Source organism: Zootoca vivipara, chromosome 3 (assembly GCF_965207765.1).
Source record: "Zootoca vivipara chromosome 3, rZooViv2.hap1.1, whole genome shotgun sequence".
NCBI classification, from domain to species: domain Eukaryota; kingdom Metazoa; phylum Chordata; class Lepidosauria; order Squamata; family Lacertidae; genus Zootoca; species Zootoca vivipara.
The window spans coordinates 76,191,449-76,208,370 of record NC_142586.1 but is presented as its reverse complement, the minus strand read 5'-3'; the positions used below and the strand labels follow the sequence as shown (position 1 = coordinate 76,208,370).

General features: G+C 42.9%; 1 protein-coding gene across 11 annotated transcripts in view; it reads left to right on the top strand.

Moving 5' to 3' along the window:
• Positions 1-3,705: 3,705 nt before the first annotated feature.
• Positions 3,706-16,922, top strand: part of RGS7 (regulator of G protein signaling 7) — a 136,980-nt gene continuing 123,763 nt past the window's right edge. For 5 of the 11 annotated variants that reach the window (XM_035108371.3, XM_035108367.3, XM_088666470.1 and 2 more), the window contains exons 1-2: positions 3,725-4,063; positions 5,193-5,319. In XM_035108371.3, coding sequence (XP_034964262.1) covers positions 5,242-5,319 — 78 coding nt within the window. In that variant the 5' untranslated portion in view covers positions 3,725-4,063; positions 5,193-5,241. Of the gene's footprint in view, positions 4,064-4,128; positions 4,406-4,594; positions 4,846-5,192; positions 5,320-16,922 lie in introns of those variants that run through there. The other 6 variants (XM_088666472.1, XM_088666467.1, XM_088666471.1 and 3 more) reach the window with 5 other exon arrangements.

The following is a 16,922-nucleotide window of genomic DNA, read 5'->3' as shown; positions in this document are numbered from 1 at the left end:
CCCAACAAAAGGGCCCCCTGCTGAGCTTGATTGGAAGAAAGTTTTCATCGTCTATAAACCTAAATATTTTCTTAAGAGTGTCAAAAAATGGGCAATTAGTTTTTGAATCGAATATAATAACATGATTAAAATGCTTATTGGCTCTGGGAACAGTAATTTTTAACAGCATGAATAATTATTGTTTTAAGTGCACACTGCAAGTAATAACATGTCCCTGCTAGCATCATCTGGATTAAAATCTAGACCCAAATAATGTTAACTATATATTTTTATATTGCTGCTTGTTTTAACAAGACAGATGTATAAAACTGAAGAAAACTTTATAGGCAAAAGATTTCAAGGATCTTGTTTGCCTGTTTGTGAGAGCAAAAAACAGAATCAAGACCAATTCAAATTCTTAAAGGATCCTTTAAAAAAATCCTATTTGAGAATGAAGTTTTCATTTTAAAACTTTAGCAAGAATTCTATGCATTTTATCCTTCTATAAACATACATATATTTATCATATTGATACAACTACATTGTATCAATATGATACAATGGGACCCAGGTGGCGCTGTGGGTTAAACCACTGAGTCTAGGGCTTGCTGATCAGAAGGTCAGCGGTTCGAATCCCTGCGACGGGGTGAGCTCCCGTTGCTCGGTCCCAGCTCCTGCCAACCTAGCAGTTCGAAAGCACGTCAAAGTGCAAGTAGATAAATAGGGACCGCTGCAGCGGGAAGGTAAACGGTGTTTCTGTGCGCTGCTCTGGTTCGCCAGAAGCAGCTTTGTCATGCTGGCCACATGACCCGGAAGCTGTCTGCAGACAAACGATGGCTCCCTCGGCCTATAGAGCGAGATGAGCGCCGCAACCCCAGAGTCGGACACGACTGGACCTGATGGTCAGGGGCCCCTTTACCTTTACTTTACAACTACATTTAAACCACTGAGCCTAGGGCTTGCTGATCAGAAGGTCGGCAGTTTGAATCCCTGTGACGGGGTGAGCTCCCGTTGCTTGGTCCCAGCTCCTGCCAACATAGCAGTTCGAAAGCACATCAAAATGCAAGTAGATAAATAGGAACCGCTACAGCGGGAAGGTAAACGGCGTTTCCATGTGCTGCTCTGGTTTGCCAGAAGCGGCTTTGTCATGCTGGCCACATGACCTGGAAGCTTTACGCCGGCTCCCTTGGCCAATAATGCGAGATGAGCGCGCAACCTCAGAGTCGGTCACGACTGGACCTAATGGTCAGGGGTCCCTTTACCTTTACCTATCAATATTATCATCTGTTCAAACAAAAAAATAGGACATAAGAACGAGCACATCTAATGGAAATAATATTTCACTCCATTAAAAGGTATCCATTTTGGCAGAAGTAATTCTGGATTAAATTTCTTTTACTTTTTATATCAATAAAAATAAAAAGGGTGCTGATGCAACTGCAGTTAAACAGTTTTAATTCCCATTGATTAAATTGGAGGCGTTAAGGCTTGAAAACAAATGGATTTATAAGTTCTCTTGTAGCTGGGCCATTTGACACTATTGACTTGTAATTATGTTTTTCATAATGTCAGAGAATGGCAGTCATGTGTTTTGGCAGTAGCTGCATGTCATGTTTGTTTACAACCTGTATTATGGGGGAAATTATTTTTTGTGTCGATCGTAACTTTTAAGTTTTCCTTTAATTTGAGGGCTATAGTTTAACTTTGAGAGCTAAATATATTTGACCTTGTTTTGGGATTGTCATGATTCCACAAAGCCCCCAAATCCAATTCTCATAACCTTTTTGTATCAACATGACAAGCAAATTTAGACCTAGACACTGGGGGAGATTGAGTAAAGGAACAGCCACATTATAGTGAGTTACACCATAGAGATTTTTAAACTGTGTATATTTTCCCCCAAATTAAATGATAGCTTCCTTCTCCATCACCAATATGACCTTCTAATTAGATTGTATGATATTCTGACTCTGGTCTATCACTGTATGACTCAACTCACTTTGTAAAGGTTTTCAACAATATGATGAGTTGTGTTCATGGCACATAGCAGAATATTTACTGGCTTGTTACCGTACAATCTGCACCCAGGAAGTAAACTTACCCTTTCCTTTTATAGCAGCTATGATCAAGAAATGGTATGTTAACTGGCCCTAAATTATGACCAGCAAAACAGAAGTGAAGAACAGAAGGAAATAGCTGTACACCATTATGGATGCTAGCCAAATAAATTATTTTGTGGTGTGGCATCTCTTTCCATTTCTGTAGTTCTTTGGGTGCAAAAAAGGTCACATTGTGCACAAGTAATTATATACTATATATTTAGAGCTAAGAATACAAATATATAACAGAAGGTATTCTAAGAAAAATTGAAATTTCCCTTTTTCTCATCCCTAAGGTTACTTTACAGAATTTTCTCCAATAGTCCCCAGCACCCCACCCCCTGCAGCTGCCATTTCCCGCCCATAATGCCCTGGAACCAGGCTAGATCTTGGGCACTGGGAAGGAGGCAGAATGGTGGTTGGGTTGCCAACACAGTTGCTTCTGCCGTTTGCATTGGCTGGAAGCTGGATCCCTAGAAGAAAACAGAAGTTGTGTCGCTGCTAGCGGTGAATCCCAACACTGAGAAATTGCTGGGGAACTCCCCCTTTGCCAGGAGAAACTACTCCCCACCCGCCAGTTTCTCTGCCAGTGGGGAATGTAGAGGAGGCATTTAGACACAACTCTACTTTGTTTGCCTTAGTCAGCAGGTGGATATTTTGTTAGGCTACTCTAAACTGAAATCATGCAAAAACAAGCATACTTCCCCCTCCTAGTTTCTCTCTTGTATTAGACTATATTCAGAGAGATCTACAGAACAGCACAGTGTTGTATATGACATCATTTGGCATTCTAGCATAGAATCAGGTGGTTTTTGTAAACCCTGAAGATCAGGTTTCATTTACAGAATAGAGGAGCTTCTAACCCTCCGATCACATTCAGAGTTTTTGTTGAAAGCCTCAGAAAAGAAGAAAGGGTGGGTCTTCCCTTGTTTACTCTTAGAATGGACCCTACCCGCTTCAAAAATAAAAACAACACATTTTTGTTCCCATTTTGACATCAGCTGAAAGCAACATAGCTGTCAGCATCAAACTGTTACAACATTACAACCTGAACAAGTGGAGCAAATAAGATAATTGGATGCACTAGACCTGACAGACTACTAAAACGTTATCACACAACGCGTTTGCTGCTTTCCTCAATTATTAGCTAGCAACAAGTTTGAAAACTCCTCAACATTTGTGCCTGGAGAAAAGCGCCAACGCGCAAGATTTAATTGAGGAACTCCCCCCACCTCCCACAGCTTAGTGGGGCTGCTGCAGCCACAGGAAAAAGGAGTGCCTCTGGGCATGCACAGAATGTCAACAACAACAAAAGGCAAGATGTCCCGTCCCGCCACATTTCGGGGACTGCGGAAGCGCTTTCTGAAGAAAAGGCATCGGAGTCGTGCCTTGAAGTTTCAGAAGCCCGAGCAGCGCACGCCACGGATGCAAAGCGACCTCCTTTCCCGCTGCAGCGCCTTCGCAGCTCGGGCTGCTTTTAAATTACGCAGGCAATCCTACGCCCCCACCCCTTGCCCCGTTCTCCCGGTCCTCATCCTGCCGAAGTCCCCGTCAAGGTTACTGCCAGACCCGCGGGCAATTGCAGGCGCTAGTAGGCGCTCAGTGAGCGCGCGTTTCCCGCTGGGGAGAGAGAGAGAGAGAGAGGCGCGCAGCCGCTGCTCGGAAAGCAGCTTGTGCGGCGGAGCAGCAGCAGCACCGTTGACGTTCCATTTCCCCACGTGACCGGCGGCCTCGCTCCATTCCAGGGAGGGAGCCTGGCTGCTGCTGCTGTTGCTGCAAAAGCTCTGGGGGAGCCGCAAGCTGTGGAGCAGCGCTGGCGGCCCCAGCACCCCGGAGCAGCCGTGCCGCCCGCCTTGTTTGTGTGATGACCGAGCCTGGCTCTTGGCCGTCCGCTGCCGGCTGACAGAGACCGCTTCGGGGGCCAGGCAGGCAGGCAGGCGACGAGGAGATAGGCGCCACCGCCGCGTGTGACCTTGGCCCAGGAGGTAAAGAGCCCAAGGCAGCGGCCAGCGAGGGAATGTGGGGGGGCTGTGTGTGTGTGTTTGTGTGTGTGTGCGCGCGCGCTGGCGCTGTGTTTGGAGCAAGGGGGCGCGAGAGGCGCTGTCCGCGGTGCTGAAATCACGCGCCCAGCCTCGGCTCCTCACTGCAGGGCAAAACAAGCCCGCCTGCCATTTGCTGGGCGAAGCCATCCGCCCGCTGGCGGGGAAGGGCAGGGGCGCCGAGAGCCGGGCTGGCGCCGAGGCCGGAGGGCTGAGGGCGGAACAGTCCTTTTTATTTTTATTCAAGTCTCTGCCATCTTTGAACGGGGTCGCATTCTTCCACGCAGAGTGAGGCACCGCGCGCTCTTCCCGCCGCTATAGCCTCGTGGAGTTGCGAGGGATCCCCCAGGGTCATCTAGTCCGACCCGCTGCAATGCAGGGATGGGTTTCCCGGCGTGAGGCTCGAACCCACGACCCTGAGATTCAGAGTCTCGTGCTCTACCAGCTGAGCTATCCCTCCAGCCCAGCAACTGTTTCATCCGAGGGTGGGGGGCGAGTCCGGTGGGGGAAAGGCACCGGATGGGTCCTGCTGGGGAGAGAGATATGCGGGGGAGGGGGATGCTTGGCGAGCAGACACGTGTGTGCGCCCGCCTGCGTGTCGCAGAGGGAACGGTGCTGGGCTGGCTGGTTTGCGTTTAATGAGGCACAGAAGGAGCTTCGCCTCGGAGCGAGCAATTAGGAAGGGCTGCTGCCGGAGGCTGCTCGCTGCTTGACTCCCGGGGCAAAAGGTGGCGACCAAGTGGCCTGCTTTGGACGGGGGTGGAGGGACGCTCGCTAGAAGGGTCGCCTTGATGCTCAGTTAGCACACTGTTGTAGACGGCTTTTTTTAAAATTACTCTAAACAGCATTGGAAAAGTGTAGGGTTGCCTTATTTATAGGCAGAGGGGAAAAGATGAAATGGGTGGCCAAGGGGGAAACGGCTACTTTCCCTCAACGCAGCAACTGGGGCAAGGTCACAGGGGTGAGTGAAAGTGGCACTTTGAAGTGCTCTGTTGGGAAGTCAGAGCTCTTAATCGTCAGCATCCGGAGGGGACCCGCCAAAATCTCTGACTGAGATCACTTTCATTTTCAACAGAGGCAAATTGCACTGCAGAAGACTTGCCAGCAGACCATACCATTCAGACATGGCACAAGGAAATAATTATGGACAAAGCAGCAACGGGGTGGCTGATGAATCCCCAAATATGTTGGTGTACAGAAAGGTAGGAAGCTTTGAAATATATATATATGTAGAAAGAGAGAGAAAGAGACTTGGAGTTGGTAGATATACTGTATATTTGGCACTTAGGCATGGTTTTGCTCTTGATCCCCCCCCCATGAAATTGGTATAATACAGTGTGAGAGCAAAGCCATGTTGTGTAACAATCACTTGATAGCAGTTTTTCAAGTGTAGCTGCTTAACCGTTTGACATCAAGTGTATTCCAGTGTTGTTTACAGTGAAAAGAGCTTGTTGTATATAGTGGAAAGAGTTATGTGGAAACCCATGATCCCACTCACTCACTCTTCCATTTTTATGCTATGAAATGACAGCACTTTGTTGTGGAAGCTTATAAATAATTTGAATATGTGAAAGTGCTCAAGATAATAAATATATACTTATTATTCCTTGCAGATTGGATTCATTTTGGTAGAAGTACTGAAATATCTCTCCAGTTTTAGGTTAATTTTTTTAATCTGTAGACTTTAGACATATTGCATGCAAAGAATTCCCAGAGCGGTTGTTGTATTAGTTTCTTGAAGTCAAAAGAGCAAGATCTCACCACACCTTATATAACATTTAAAATATTAAGTCTTTTATTTCCAAAAAAATCTTAATACATTTCTGATGGAAAAAGAAAAAGACTAAAAGAGGAAACACCTGTGGTATGTAGCTAGTTATTATTACAGTATTGTATATCTAAGGCTGTAATCCTGAAGCCACTCACTAGGTAGTAAATTTCACTGAACATACTTATGAGTAATCATGTGTAGGATTGCACTGCTAGGCTGTATTTTAATGTCTTTAGTACACCCAGCTCTGTCTTATTCCCAGTTATAGGCTATAGCAGATTCTGTGACCAAAGGTCAGCAATTTACATTTCTCCCAACTTGGGTTCCTGACATATGTTTCCTATTCAAGCTGAGGGGGCATAACATCCATGAAAGACAGCTTAAATTCATTAAATTATCTAACTGCTTTTTGAATACTGCACCTGATACTGGTCACGATCTTTATAAATGAAAATGTCCATGCATAGTTATAGTCAGTGTTTTTTATTTAAATGTTTAGGGGTACTCTCATTTTGACTCAAGAAAATCCCCGTTTTATAGTTCAAATCGGGGGGAAATAAATACAGTAAATGGACAAAAGTACAAAGATTCACAAAATGTTTAGGGGTATGCGTCCCCCTGCGTCTCCCCAGAAAATAACACTGGTTATAGTTTACAAGTAGGTAGGGAAACACAGGCAAAATATTATCCAACATTGCTTGTAACGCAACACTGAATGTACACAGGGGGTATGGTGGGTACAAGCAGAGCATCATTTCATTTCTGAAACACTCAAAAGATTAAACAGCAAAAGAGCATGGCAAAATGAAGGTTGAGAAGCAATTTTGCCTTAAGAACATAAGAAGAGCCCTTCTGGATTAGACCAAAGCCCCACCTAGCCCAGCATTCTCTTCTTGCAATAAACAGCAAGATGCCTATGGGAAGCCTACTGGGGAGCAAGAGTCTCCCTGGCTATGCCCCCACTGATATTCAGAGGCGCATCACCTCCAATCCCCATCCAAGTTGATAGTCATTACTACAACTTGTAGTAGCGAATGCCCTAGTTTTAACAATGGACTGTGTGAAGAGGTAGTTAACTTTTGTCTGCCTTGAATTTCCCACCATTCAGTTTCGCTGGATGGCCCTGGGTTTTCAGATTATGAGAGAGGGAGAGAAACTTTTCTCTGTCCACTTTCTCCCTGCTGTGTATAATTCAATACACTACTGCCACATCTTCTCATACTCATACTCACCCTGAAACCCCACACCCCTAAAAAGCCTTAAATGTTGTAACCTTTTTCATAGAGGAGGTCCTGCAACCCCTCAGTCATTTGGGTTGCCCTTTTCTAACATTCTCCAACTCCATTTCAAGGTGCTGTCACCAAAACTGTACACAGTATTCCAAGTGTGGCTGCATCATTGATTTCTATAATGACATTATGAAATTGGGAGCTTTCTTTTCAGTTCCTTGCCTAATGATTCCTAACCTAGGGTTCACTTTTGTTCACGGCTGCCACACACTGGGTCTACACCTTCACCAGTATATCCACGCAGAGGCCCTGAGGTCTCATTCTCAGTCATCACTGTTAGCTCAAGCCCCCTTAGTGTATATCAGGCATCCCCAAACTTTGGCCCTCCAGATGTTTTGGACGACAATTCCCATCTTCCCCGACCACTGGTCCTGTTAGCTAGGGATCATGGGAGCTGTAGGCCAAAACATCTGGAGGGCCACAGTTTGGGGATGCCTGGTGTATATGTTAGATTAGGATTTTTGTTCCAATGATGAGCACCCCTTTATACTTGCTTACATTGAATTACATTTGCAAGTTTAATTTTTAAGAGTTTTTTTTGTTTTGTTTTAATGACCCTGAACAGTTTAGTATCATCAGCAAACCTGGCAGGCTCACGGCTCACCCCTAACCCTAGTTCATATGTGCACAAGTTAAAAAGCACAGGTCCAAATACTGATCCTTGGGAGACTCCACTTTCTATATCCCTCCGCCTGGAGAGCTGTCCATTTTTTCTTGCTCTCTTCTTCTGTTCCTTTGTCAGCTACTGATCAATAAGAGGAGCTGTTTTCTTATATCACGACTGCTAAGATTACGGATGAGTCTTTGGTGAGAGATTTTATCAAAAGCTTTTTGAAAGTCTAAGTACACAGTGTCCATTATGCTGCATGACTTTAAAGCTAGGTGCTTTGTGGCAATATTTTTTCCTTATACTGCTACCTTTTTGCATATGTTTGGTTCTGCTTCATTGCTGAATCTCTTCCAGAAATGTCTGATGTATTGGAAATCACAATTATACAGTTCATTTAGTAGTTTTCTGGTACGATTACCAAGAATACACAACTAACACCAGTGTTTTGATGTAATCTTTCACTTCCCTCTGCAATTGCCATTTAATTCCTGTAGATAGAAGGAATTCTTTTTAGAAATACCTCATGATGTGCCTGAATATTTGTGGTGATAGAATGTCTCTGTAAAGGTTTGATGGTTTCATTTATGTTTTAAAAGCACATAGTTTATGACAAAGTACAAATATGATATTGCTGTTGGTATGATGAAGCTAAGAATATAAGAGGAGAGAGTTGGAGTAAATCTGCTTATTCTCTAGAATGAACTAAACTGAACCACAAGTGGAAAGGTCATGTGTTTGAGTGCTCCCTCTTATTTTTTAAGTACCGTCTTGTAAAACAAATAGAAAAGATTCCCACTTTTGTGTAGCCATCTCTGATGTCTACAGGATGCAGAGAGCTTGTTACATGGGGGCAACATTCAAAATCATGGTCCCCCCCCCCACCAACATGCTGTCCAAATTTCTACCATCTTGCTCTGTGTACGGTGTAGAATAGCTCCTAAAGGACAAACTATTGCACTCTCTCTGTATTTTTGAAAGGTTACAAAATGCTTATCTTAATAATCTCAGCTATGTGTTGCATCTTGTAACTGCAAGGAAAGCCTCCTCTGGTTTCAAAAGTTTAACAAAAATGTGCATACCTTATAATTTTTAATTGTGCTTAGTGAGGAAAGTGCTAGAAATATACATTTTATGGGATCACACTCTGTATTTACAAATGACTATTTATTAATTTAAAATAATTCTACCCCACCTTGCTTTCAAAGGAAATTTAAGGTGGCCAACAGATGAGCATGAGGTTGGTGGTGGTACAATTTTTTTATAAAAAAAATACAAACTAAATCCAGTGCAATATAGCATGAATTAAGAAATCCAGCAGTCAGTTAAAATAAACAAAGCCTAAGCCAGCACAAAAGTTCTTCAATCACCCAAAAGCCTTGTTAAAAAAACATGCCTATTTGAGATGCCTGAAAGAATAGAATGAAGAGGCCTGAGACATCTTGATTGGCAGAAGGGCTTCCATGGCTGGGCACCCCAGCGGAAGTAGTACGAAGTCTTGTGGACACCAAACCCACCTCATGAGGTGAGGGGAAAGACAAGAGGAGGTTTCCAATGACGGTAATCCTTTCCCTTGTAGAAAAATAGCAAGGGGCGCAGTTGGAACGGCCCCCAGTATCACCCCAAATCTTCCAAACCAGTGGGCACACCTGCACTTCTCTTAGGTATCTCTTGAATGTTGCAGAGAGCAGTTCTAGCCCTGGGCCTGTAGCTGGGGGTGAATGGGATGTGGCTGAGCACTGATTGATTCCTGCTCCATGAATGCAAAGACCTGGCCAGCGTCACTTTGGAGCCCCATGTTCTAAGAATTTAGACTGGATTTTTTTTTTAGTGCCTAGACAAGAAGATGAAAACACGTACTAGCCTGGTTTCTATGAGCAACTCTCTCAGCTACCCCTTCATAACATGTGTTGACAACTATGTATGGGTTTACATGAGTGCCTCATTCCCAGTGTGATGTTATTTGGGCAAAAAACCAACAACCATATGTCAGTCAATCCTTTATGAAATTTCTTCCAAGCTGTTTCCTTCCTTTCTCTGCCCGCTTCCTGCCTGCATCTGAGTTCTTAAGTGAAAACCCTCACTTTGGAAAATGGCACATTGCATAGACTTTTTTCCCCAGATTTGAAGATACTTGCATGCCAGGATACTTGTGCCTTGAGGGTAAGCTCTGTCTTTTAATAGAATGCCAGCTGCATCACTCTTTTTAAGATGCCATCCTCATTATAAAATAACAAAAAAACCATCAAATAGTTGTTTTAGGAGAAAACATATGTTCTCTGCTTGCAGTTTGTGACTGGTATGAACAAAATTTTAGAAGCATTTATTTAGTGTTTCAATTTTTTAAAAACAACAACAACAAGCTCCCCCCCCCCCCCGGTCAGTAACAGGGAAGAATGTATTTGGCTTACGGAAAGACTTTTGTTTAATTGCTTCCAGGCACATCTTTAATGTATTTTATTCTCTAGTGTTGGTTTAAAGTAGCATGTCAAAAATTATGAACTCTGGCTTCATAGCTTTGTTTCCTATTCTATCAGCAATTCAAGTTTCTCCAATCAAGCTTCTTCAACTGTATCAATTGCAGGACATGACTCATTAATGGTGGCATTGTTAATTTTGACCTTGGTTCACAGTGTTTGCTGCTACCATTCAATCCTTGGGCCACAAAACGGCAAAGAACAAGGCACATTTAAATTGACAGAAATCAACAAGCCCAAGCACACTTTTATATCACTGCTAAAGAGTCTGAATTACAATGGCCAAATGTTTTCATATGTGCAGAGCCAATACTGGACTGCATATGTCTCTATATATGCATGATGTTTGAAATCTGCTGATCTTTCCCCTGTGATAGCACCAGTGGGCTATTTAAGCCCATTGAAGCCAGGGTGGGATCAGAATTATTTCAACCTATAGGAATGTGGGGATCAAAGCAGGAACTGTGTGAGTCTGGTTTGAGTTCCCTGCTTCCTTTGCCACCAGGACATCTAAGGGAAGTGTTAGTGATTTGATGTGAGACACTAGTGTTACAGTCCATAATGCTTGTGGTTCTGGGAATACCAGCTCGTCAATCACAGGAGTTAATTCTGGGAACAGTCATAGCTCAGTGGTAGAGTATATACTCACATGCAGAATGTTCAGTTCCTCATATCTCAGCCAAATTTTTTGTTTGAACCCTTGGAGAGCTACTGCCAGTCAGTGGAGACCATACTGAGCTAGTTGGACCAATGGTCTGAGTCAGGAGAAGGCAAATTCCTGTGTCCCTAAGGGGCACAACATTCTCCGTTCAGCTGCACTCCTTTTGTTTGAACATCCCATCACAGATGCCAGGCTACGCTGCTTGTCTGCTGTAGCTACTTACTAGCCTTGCACCTGGGTGTCTGATATTCTACGGTATCCCCCCCCCCCAGTTTTACTTTCTTATGTGCTTCTTATTAGGCCCTTGCAAATGGTATCCCTCTGGTTATAGTTTCAGTTCCTGCTGAGCTGACTCAAGTATTTTGTGTATGAAGTAAGCAGGAGATGAGCCCAAATTTTTAGCAGCTGCTAATCTATACCATCCCTGGTCAGCCAAGGATCGGCATTCTTGACTGAAGGAGATCTTCTTTATTTAAGAAATAAATGCAAGTTAGCTTAACGAAGGTATAGTGCAATGGCTGAGGAAACCTGAATGTGTTTACTGAACTTTCAGAATGGATATAAATCTAGATTTTCCATATTCAGCATCAACCCAACCATCTTCATGGTGAGTGTTATTCGTAGCTGATTAAATTAGTGGGAAATTAGGTCAATGCTAAGTTAAAAGCAAACAAACTTATGTTCCCACTCAGTAGCTTAGGGGAATTTTTAAAAATGTTTATTTGTTGTTGTTTTTTAAATCCTGCCCTTTGATTTTTAAAAAAGCCAGGGTTGTTTACAATACATCATCAAACAAAATAAAACAACAAGAGAAGAACAGTTGACAGGCAGTGCTAAAAACAGAAACAGAAAAACAGAAATAAAAATATATGGGAAATACATCAAAGTCTGGCAGAAGAAAATATCTTGGCTGGTGCCTCACTGGTTGTGAGTTGTATTGAATGCTGAGTGAGCTGAGTTCCACTCATGCAGTGGACTTTCCCTTCCTCTTCTTTGCTTGTGCAGCCCTTAGGTATGCTCCTGAAGGGTGCCCCAAATCTCTGGAGCAGATTTTGAGGGTGTAGAGGAGGTTGCAGGGGAGAGGAACAGGAAGTTCCATCACATAAGTAGAAGTCTATTGTGTAAGCAGAACTGCAGTGTTGGGTATAAGCCAGTATTTTAGGTGTCAGGTGAACCTTCCTGAGAGTGGAAGAAGTTCCACCCTTTTCCCTTGAGACCTGCTCTGTTCAGTGGTGCAGTAGGCAATTTTAGACCTTGGGCTTGATAGTCTTTCTCTCCATTTAGATGGCAACAGCCATGTGTATTACGTCAGTTGTCAAAGCACCCAACAAGCATTTCTCTTCTGCCCAATGCCCGCTGCTAAATTCATACTTCTCAATTGCTTCTGCATTCCTGATATGCTAGAGCAAAAAGAGAAACCACAAAACAGTTTGTCAGCCCCGATTAAAAATAAATAAAAATACTCTGAGCATGTTAAACTCACTCAGTTCGTAGCACCATTATGGCTCTAGGAAGAAAATAAAGTTTACTTCTGATACCTTCATGCAACAATTTGGGAACAAGCTTCGCTGGGAGTGAGCACCATTTTGTTGCAGAAAAGAATATGCATATTTCAAAAGTAAAAGTTATAAAATAAACATTTGTAACTATGCATGTGCCTGGCCACCTGAATATGATTTTTTAAAAGTAATAATAAGGGGGGGGGATGCCATTGCCCCCAGTATTAGCCATAGTGGGCCCCAGGCTGCTTATGCCAACCCAGGTACAGATGTTAGTCCTGTTTGCCACTGCCCACCCACTCTGGACAGTCATTTGGGGGCCCTTTAGATTGTGGGGCCCTATACATGGGTCCTTGTGGTTCAGCCATAGCTCCAACATTGGTGTCATGTGCAGGAAAACAAAGTCAATGGACTTTGCCTAGTTCTGCCTAGTTGTGGTCTACAGCTTTGTAGTATTTCAAGGGCAATGACTGGAAATAGTGTTATCACAGGTGGCTTTCCACCTCCATGGTTGAATGATAGCAATGGCCTGCTCCTAGGAGCTATTAAAAATGGTGAAGTGTGTCGGATCACTTGCAAAGACTACTCTAACATGTGCAGTGTTATGACTTGGGCAGATAGACTCATGAAATGAGCCAATCCAATACACTGCACAGCCCAGCAATGTAGGCCAGTGCTCCTGTACCAGCAAGTGGCATAGTAATAAGTAGACTAGATGGTGGTAGATGGTGGATGAGAGCACAGGTGAGAATGGCTCACCTGTGCCATCTGGTGGCTTTTTGACTGCAAGAGCATTGGCACTGGGACTGTGATTGCATTTGACAGCTACTGTAGGTTTATGAACTTATTGCACTTGTTGTCATTTAAATATAAGCAACTGCATGCACACTCAGGTCTATATATAGCTAATATTTATAGTTATACACATATAACTATAAAACTATAAAAGTTCACCTGCAATTTTGAATTTTGGTATTATTTCACAGTGACTTGGATAATGGAGAAGCGGTTTCTGGGTGCTGTGCAATTATATATTCTAATTTCATATGGTTAACATGTTACAGCTAGTGTAATAAGTTACTTACCCAAATTGTTATTTGTATCTGTGTTTTTTGAGGTGGAGTGAGGTTCATGCCATGGAAACATTGATGATCTTGGTAATTTATTATTGCTATTGTTACTATTAGTTAGATTAATTGCCTGTCTTTCACAATGGGGGTCCCGAGGAGTGCTACAATGATTTAAAAATGCAATGTTAAAAATACAGTATAGTTATTCTGCAGTTTGCAGTTATTCATTCATTTCACTGCAACTTGAATTATGTAGCATTCTTTCTGTTCTACTGGAATTTTTTCTGTTCTACACACTCACATCATGTGATGAACCTCTATATTCCGATGTGTCATCTAAAGTATCAAGGACTTTGCACACCTCCTGAGAAAGCAATATCTTGGGTATTTCTTTTCATTCCACATTCCTAGCATAACCCTCTTCCCACAAAAGTCATTGAGGCAGAACTGGCTAGCTCTTATACAATGCATGTGCAGAGTCATTGGGGAGATGAATCTAGTCTAAAAACAAACAAACAAACAAACAAATTGGCCATATAGACCATTGACATTTTAGATGGTGATTATCTCACTACTGTGCAAAACAATATCTCTGAAATGAGTACAGATTTTACTGATCTCAGATTCCCATAAAAACATGAGGCTTTGCTCTTAGGCTGTGTATTCTGCATACAATGTGATCCCACTACTGCTGTAGAAAGCAGTGCACACACAGTGTTAGCCACAATTAATATCTCTCCTGTGTTGCTATTGTTATTAGTTTACAGTGGGACCTCAACTTACGAATTTAATCCATTTCGAATGCACACTCGTAGGTCAAAAACTTCGTAAGTCGAGTTTCCCATAGGAAAAGCGGTTTCCCATAGGAATGCATTGGAAACAGAAAAATTCGTAAGTCGAGGAAACCGCATCTAAAAACTCATAAGTCGAGGAAACCGCATCTAGCCGCGAACGGGTTTTCCGTTCAGATGTCGAAAAAATCGTAAGCACGCGGCCACTTTTTCCGCTCGTAACTCGAAAATGTTGGATATCGAGTAGCTCGTAAGTCGAGGTCCCACTGTATTTAATTTGTATACCACCCTTCATCAAGAGACCACAGGGCGGTTTATAACATAAAACACAAAATGCATAATATAATAATAGCAATAGAGGGGTGGAGACAGTGCCCCCCAGAGCAGTTTCAAACTGAACTGAGAAAAAGAATGACCTAGCTGCACTTTAGACTGGTAATAAGTACACAGCCTTAGTCCTTTTCACTTGGAACAATCCAGTTAGGTGGCCACAGATGCTGTCCCTCTGAATTTCTCCTCTGAATACACTCTGCATATGCTGTTAACATTTCATTCAGCCAAGGACCTGGTTGAAGAGAAACATTTTCGCCTGGCACCTAAAGGTGTATGATGAAGGCGCCAGCCAAACCTCCCTGGGGAGAGCATTCCACAAGGATGCATAAGGTATGGCATTTCTGGGCTTTAGGAACATAAACCCCAAGTACCTTCCTCTTGATTTTTCCCTAGCACTGGGCTGAAGAGAGGAGTCCTTGGCAGTAGGGATAAGAAAGTCCCCAAGCAGCTGTACAGCATAGCTGTAGGCATGTCAGGAAGTGCAGCTTGGCTACTGGCAGCCAGTTGTGATTTTATTTTGGGAGAGCCAGTGTGGTGTAGTGGTTAAGAGCGGTACACTAGTAATCTGGGGAGCCGGGTTTGCGTCTCCGCTCCTCCACATGCAGCTGTTGGGTGACCTTGGGCTAGTCACACTTCTCTGAAGTCTCTCAGCCCCACCCACCTCACAGGGTGTCTGTTGTGGGGGAGGAGGGGAAAGGAGATTGTTAGCCGCTTTGAGACTCCTTCGGGTAGTGATAAAGTGGGATATCAAATCCAAACTCTTCTTCTTCTTCTTCTTCTTCTTCTTCTTCTTCTTCTTCTTCTTCTTCTTCTTCTTCTTCTTCTTGAAAAAGAGGCTCCACCAATAAGGAAAAGTCTTCACCACCATTCCTTAGAGATCCTTCAGATAGGAGCACATAGGTATAGAGAGAATTATCTGTAAAGTGCTGGTGGAATAAAACAAAATGGTCCTCAATCAAATCAACACTTTAAGTTTATAGGTCAATGTTTAATTTTAAAGATCCTATGAGGAGGAGGCAACCGTAAGTTAGAAATCTGCCATGTTAATCGTACATTTGTTTGATCTATTGTCCTCTCAAAAATGACCGCTTGCCTCTTCATCTGAAGTGTAAATCAGGTATAATAGAAAACCTAGCAATCTAGTATCTTAGCAAGTTCATCCAGTTGTTCCACAAATAGCTCACAAGTTTATTCTTCCATATATATCACTCTGAGAACTTCTTTTCAGTCCCTAGTGTGGTTATACTGGCATGCTTCCATGGTTAGCTAATATTTTTAGTCTGATATATATATATATATATATATATATATATATATATATATATATATATGAATATGATTCCCCTCCCCACTTCAGAAAGGTTATGCCTTCTTATCAACAAAATAATCTTGGAATGTGAAGAGAAGCCAAGTGTGTTCAAATGAGGGGATGTAGTTCTGGCCATTACAGAATAATGATATCCGTAGTCCTGGGAGCTTTGTTCTTCCTTTTAAGGGATAGTTTTGAGTGACCATTGTCTAAATATGAAAGAATTCCAGAACAGTGATCCACTGTTTCCAACACATTAAAGAGAATCCCTGCCCCCCCCTGGGTATCAGTTGGTATTATTTGAGAGATTTAATGGCAAAAATACGTTAGGAAGCGTCTACAACTTTTCCTCTCATATGTGATTTTGTAGGTATGTATGTATTGTATATATTTGTAGCCAACGGTGTGATTTTTAGCAGAAATTTTACTTGTGGAAGGGAAGTGGAGGCAGGGGTCTATAGGGAAAAGATAAGCAACAGTGTGGACACAGAGGCTTGGTTGGTACCTAGGCTTGGTTACAGGACAGCAAAGGAGCTCATGGTTAGGCTAAAGACTTCACTGAAAAGGTTTTCTTTAAGGAGTGAGGATTGTGGCATCATGCAGTTTGTTCTGGAAGATGGAGCTGGAAGGACAGAGTCTTATGATGAAGCAGGAGGAGACTTTCAGATAGCAAAAGGTGGTGGAACTGGAGGTGCAAAATTCATAGGTAGATGTGTTATTAGGGTTTAAAGGAATAAATATCAGCAGGGGAGGCTATAGAGACCATTGAAAGTAAGAATAAGGAACTGAAGGACCCAAGAAGAGCATTGCTGGATCAAACCAAAGGCTCATGTAGTTAAGCATGCTGTTCTTGTAGTGGCCAACCAGGGGTCTTCGGGAAGTCAACATGCATGACTTGAGCACATTCACACTCTCCCCACTTGTGATTTCCAGCAACTGGTCTTCAGAGCATAGCTGTTATGGCTAAGTAGACTTCACTTCCTTGAATTTGTCTAATC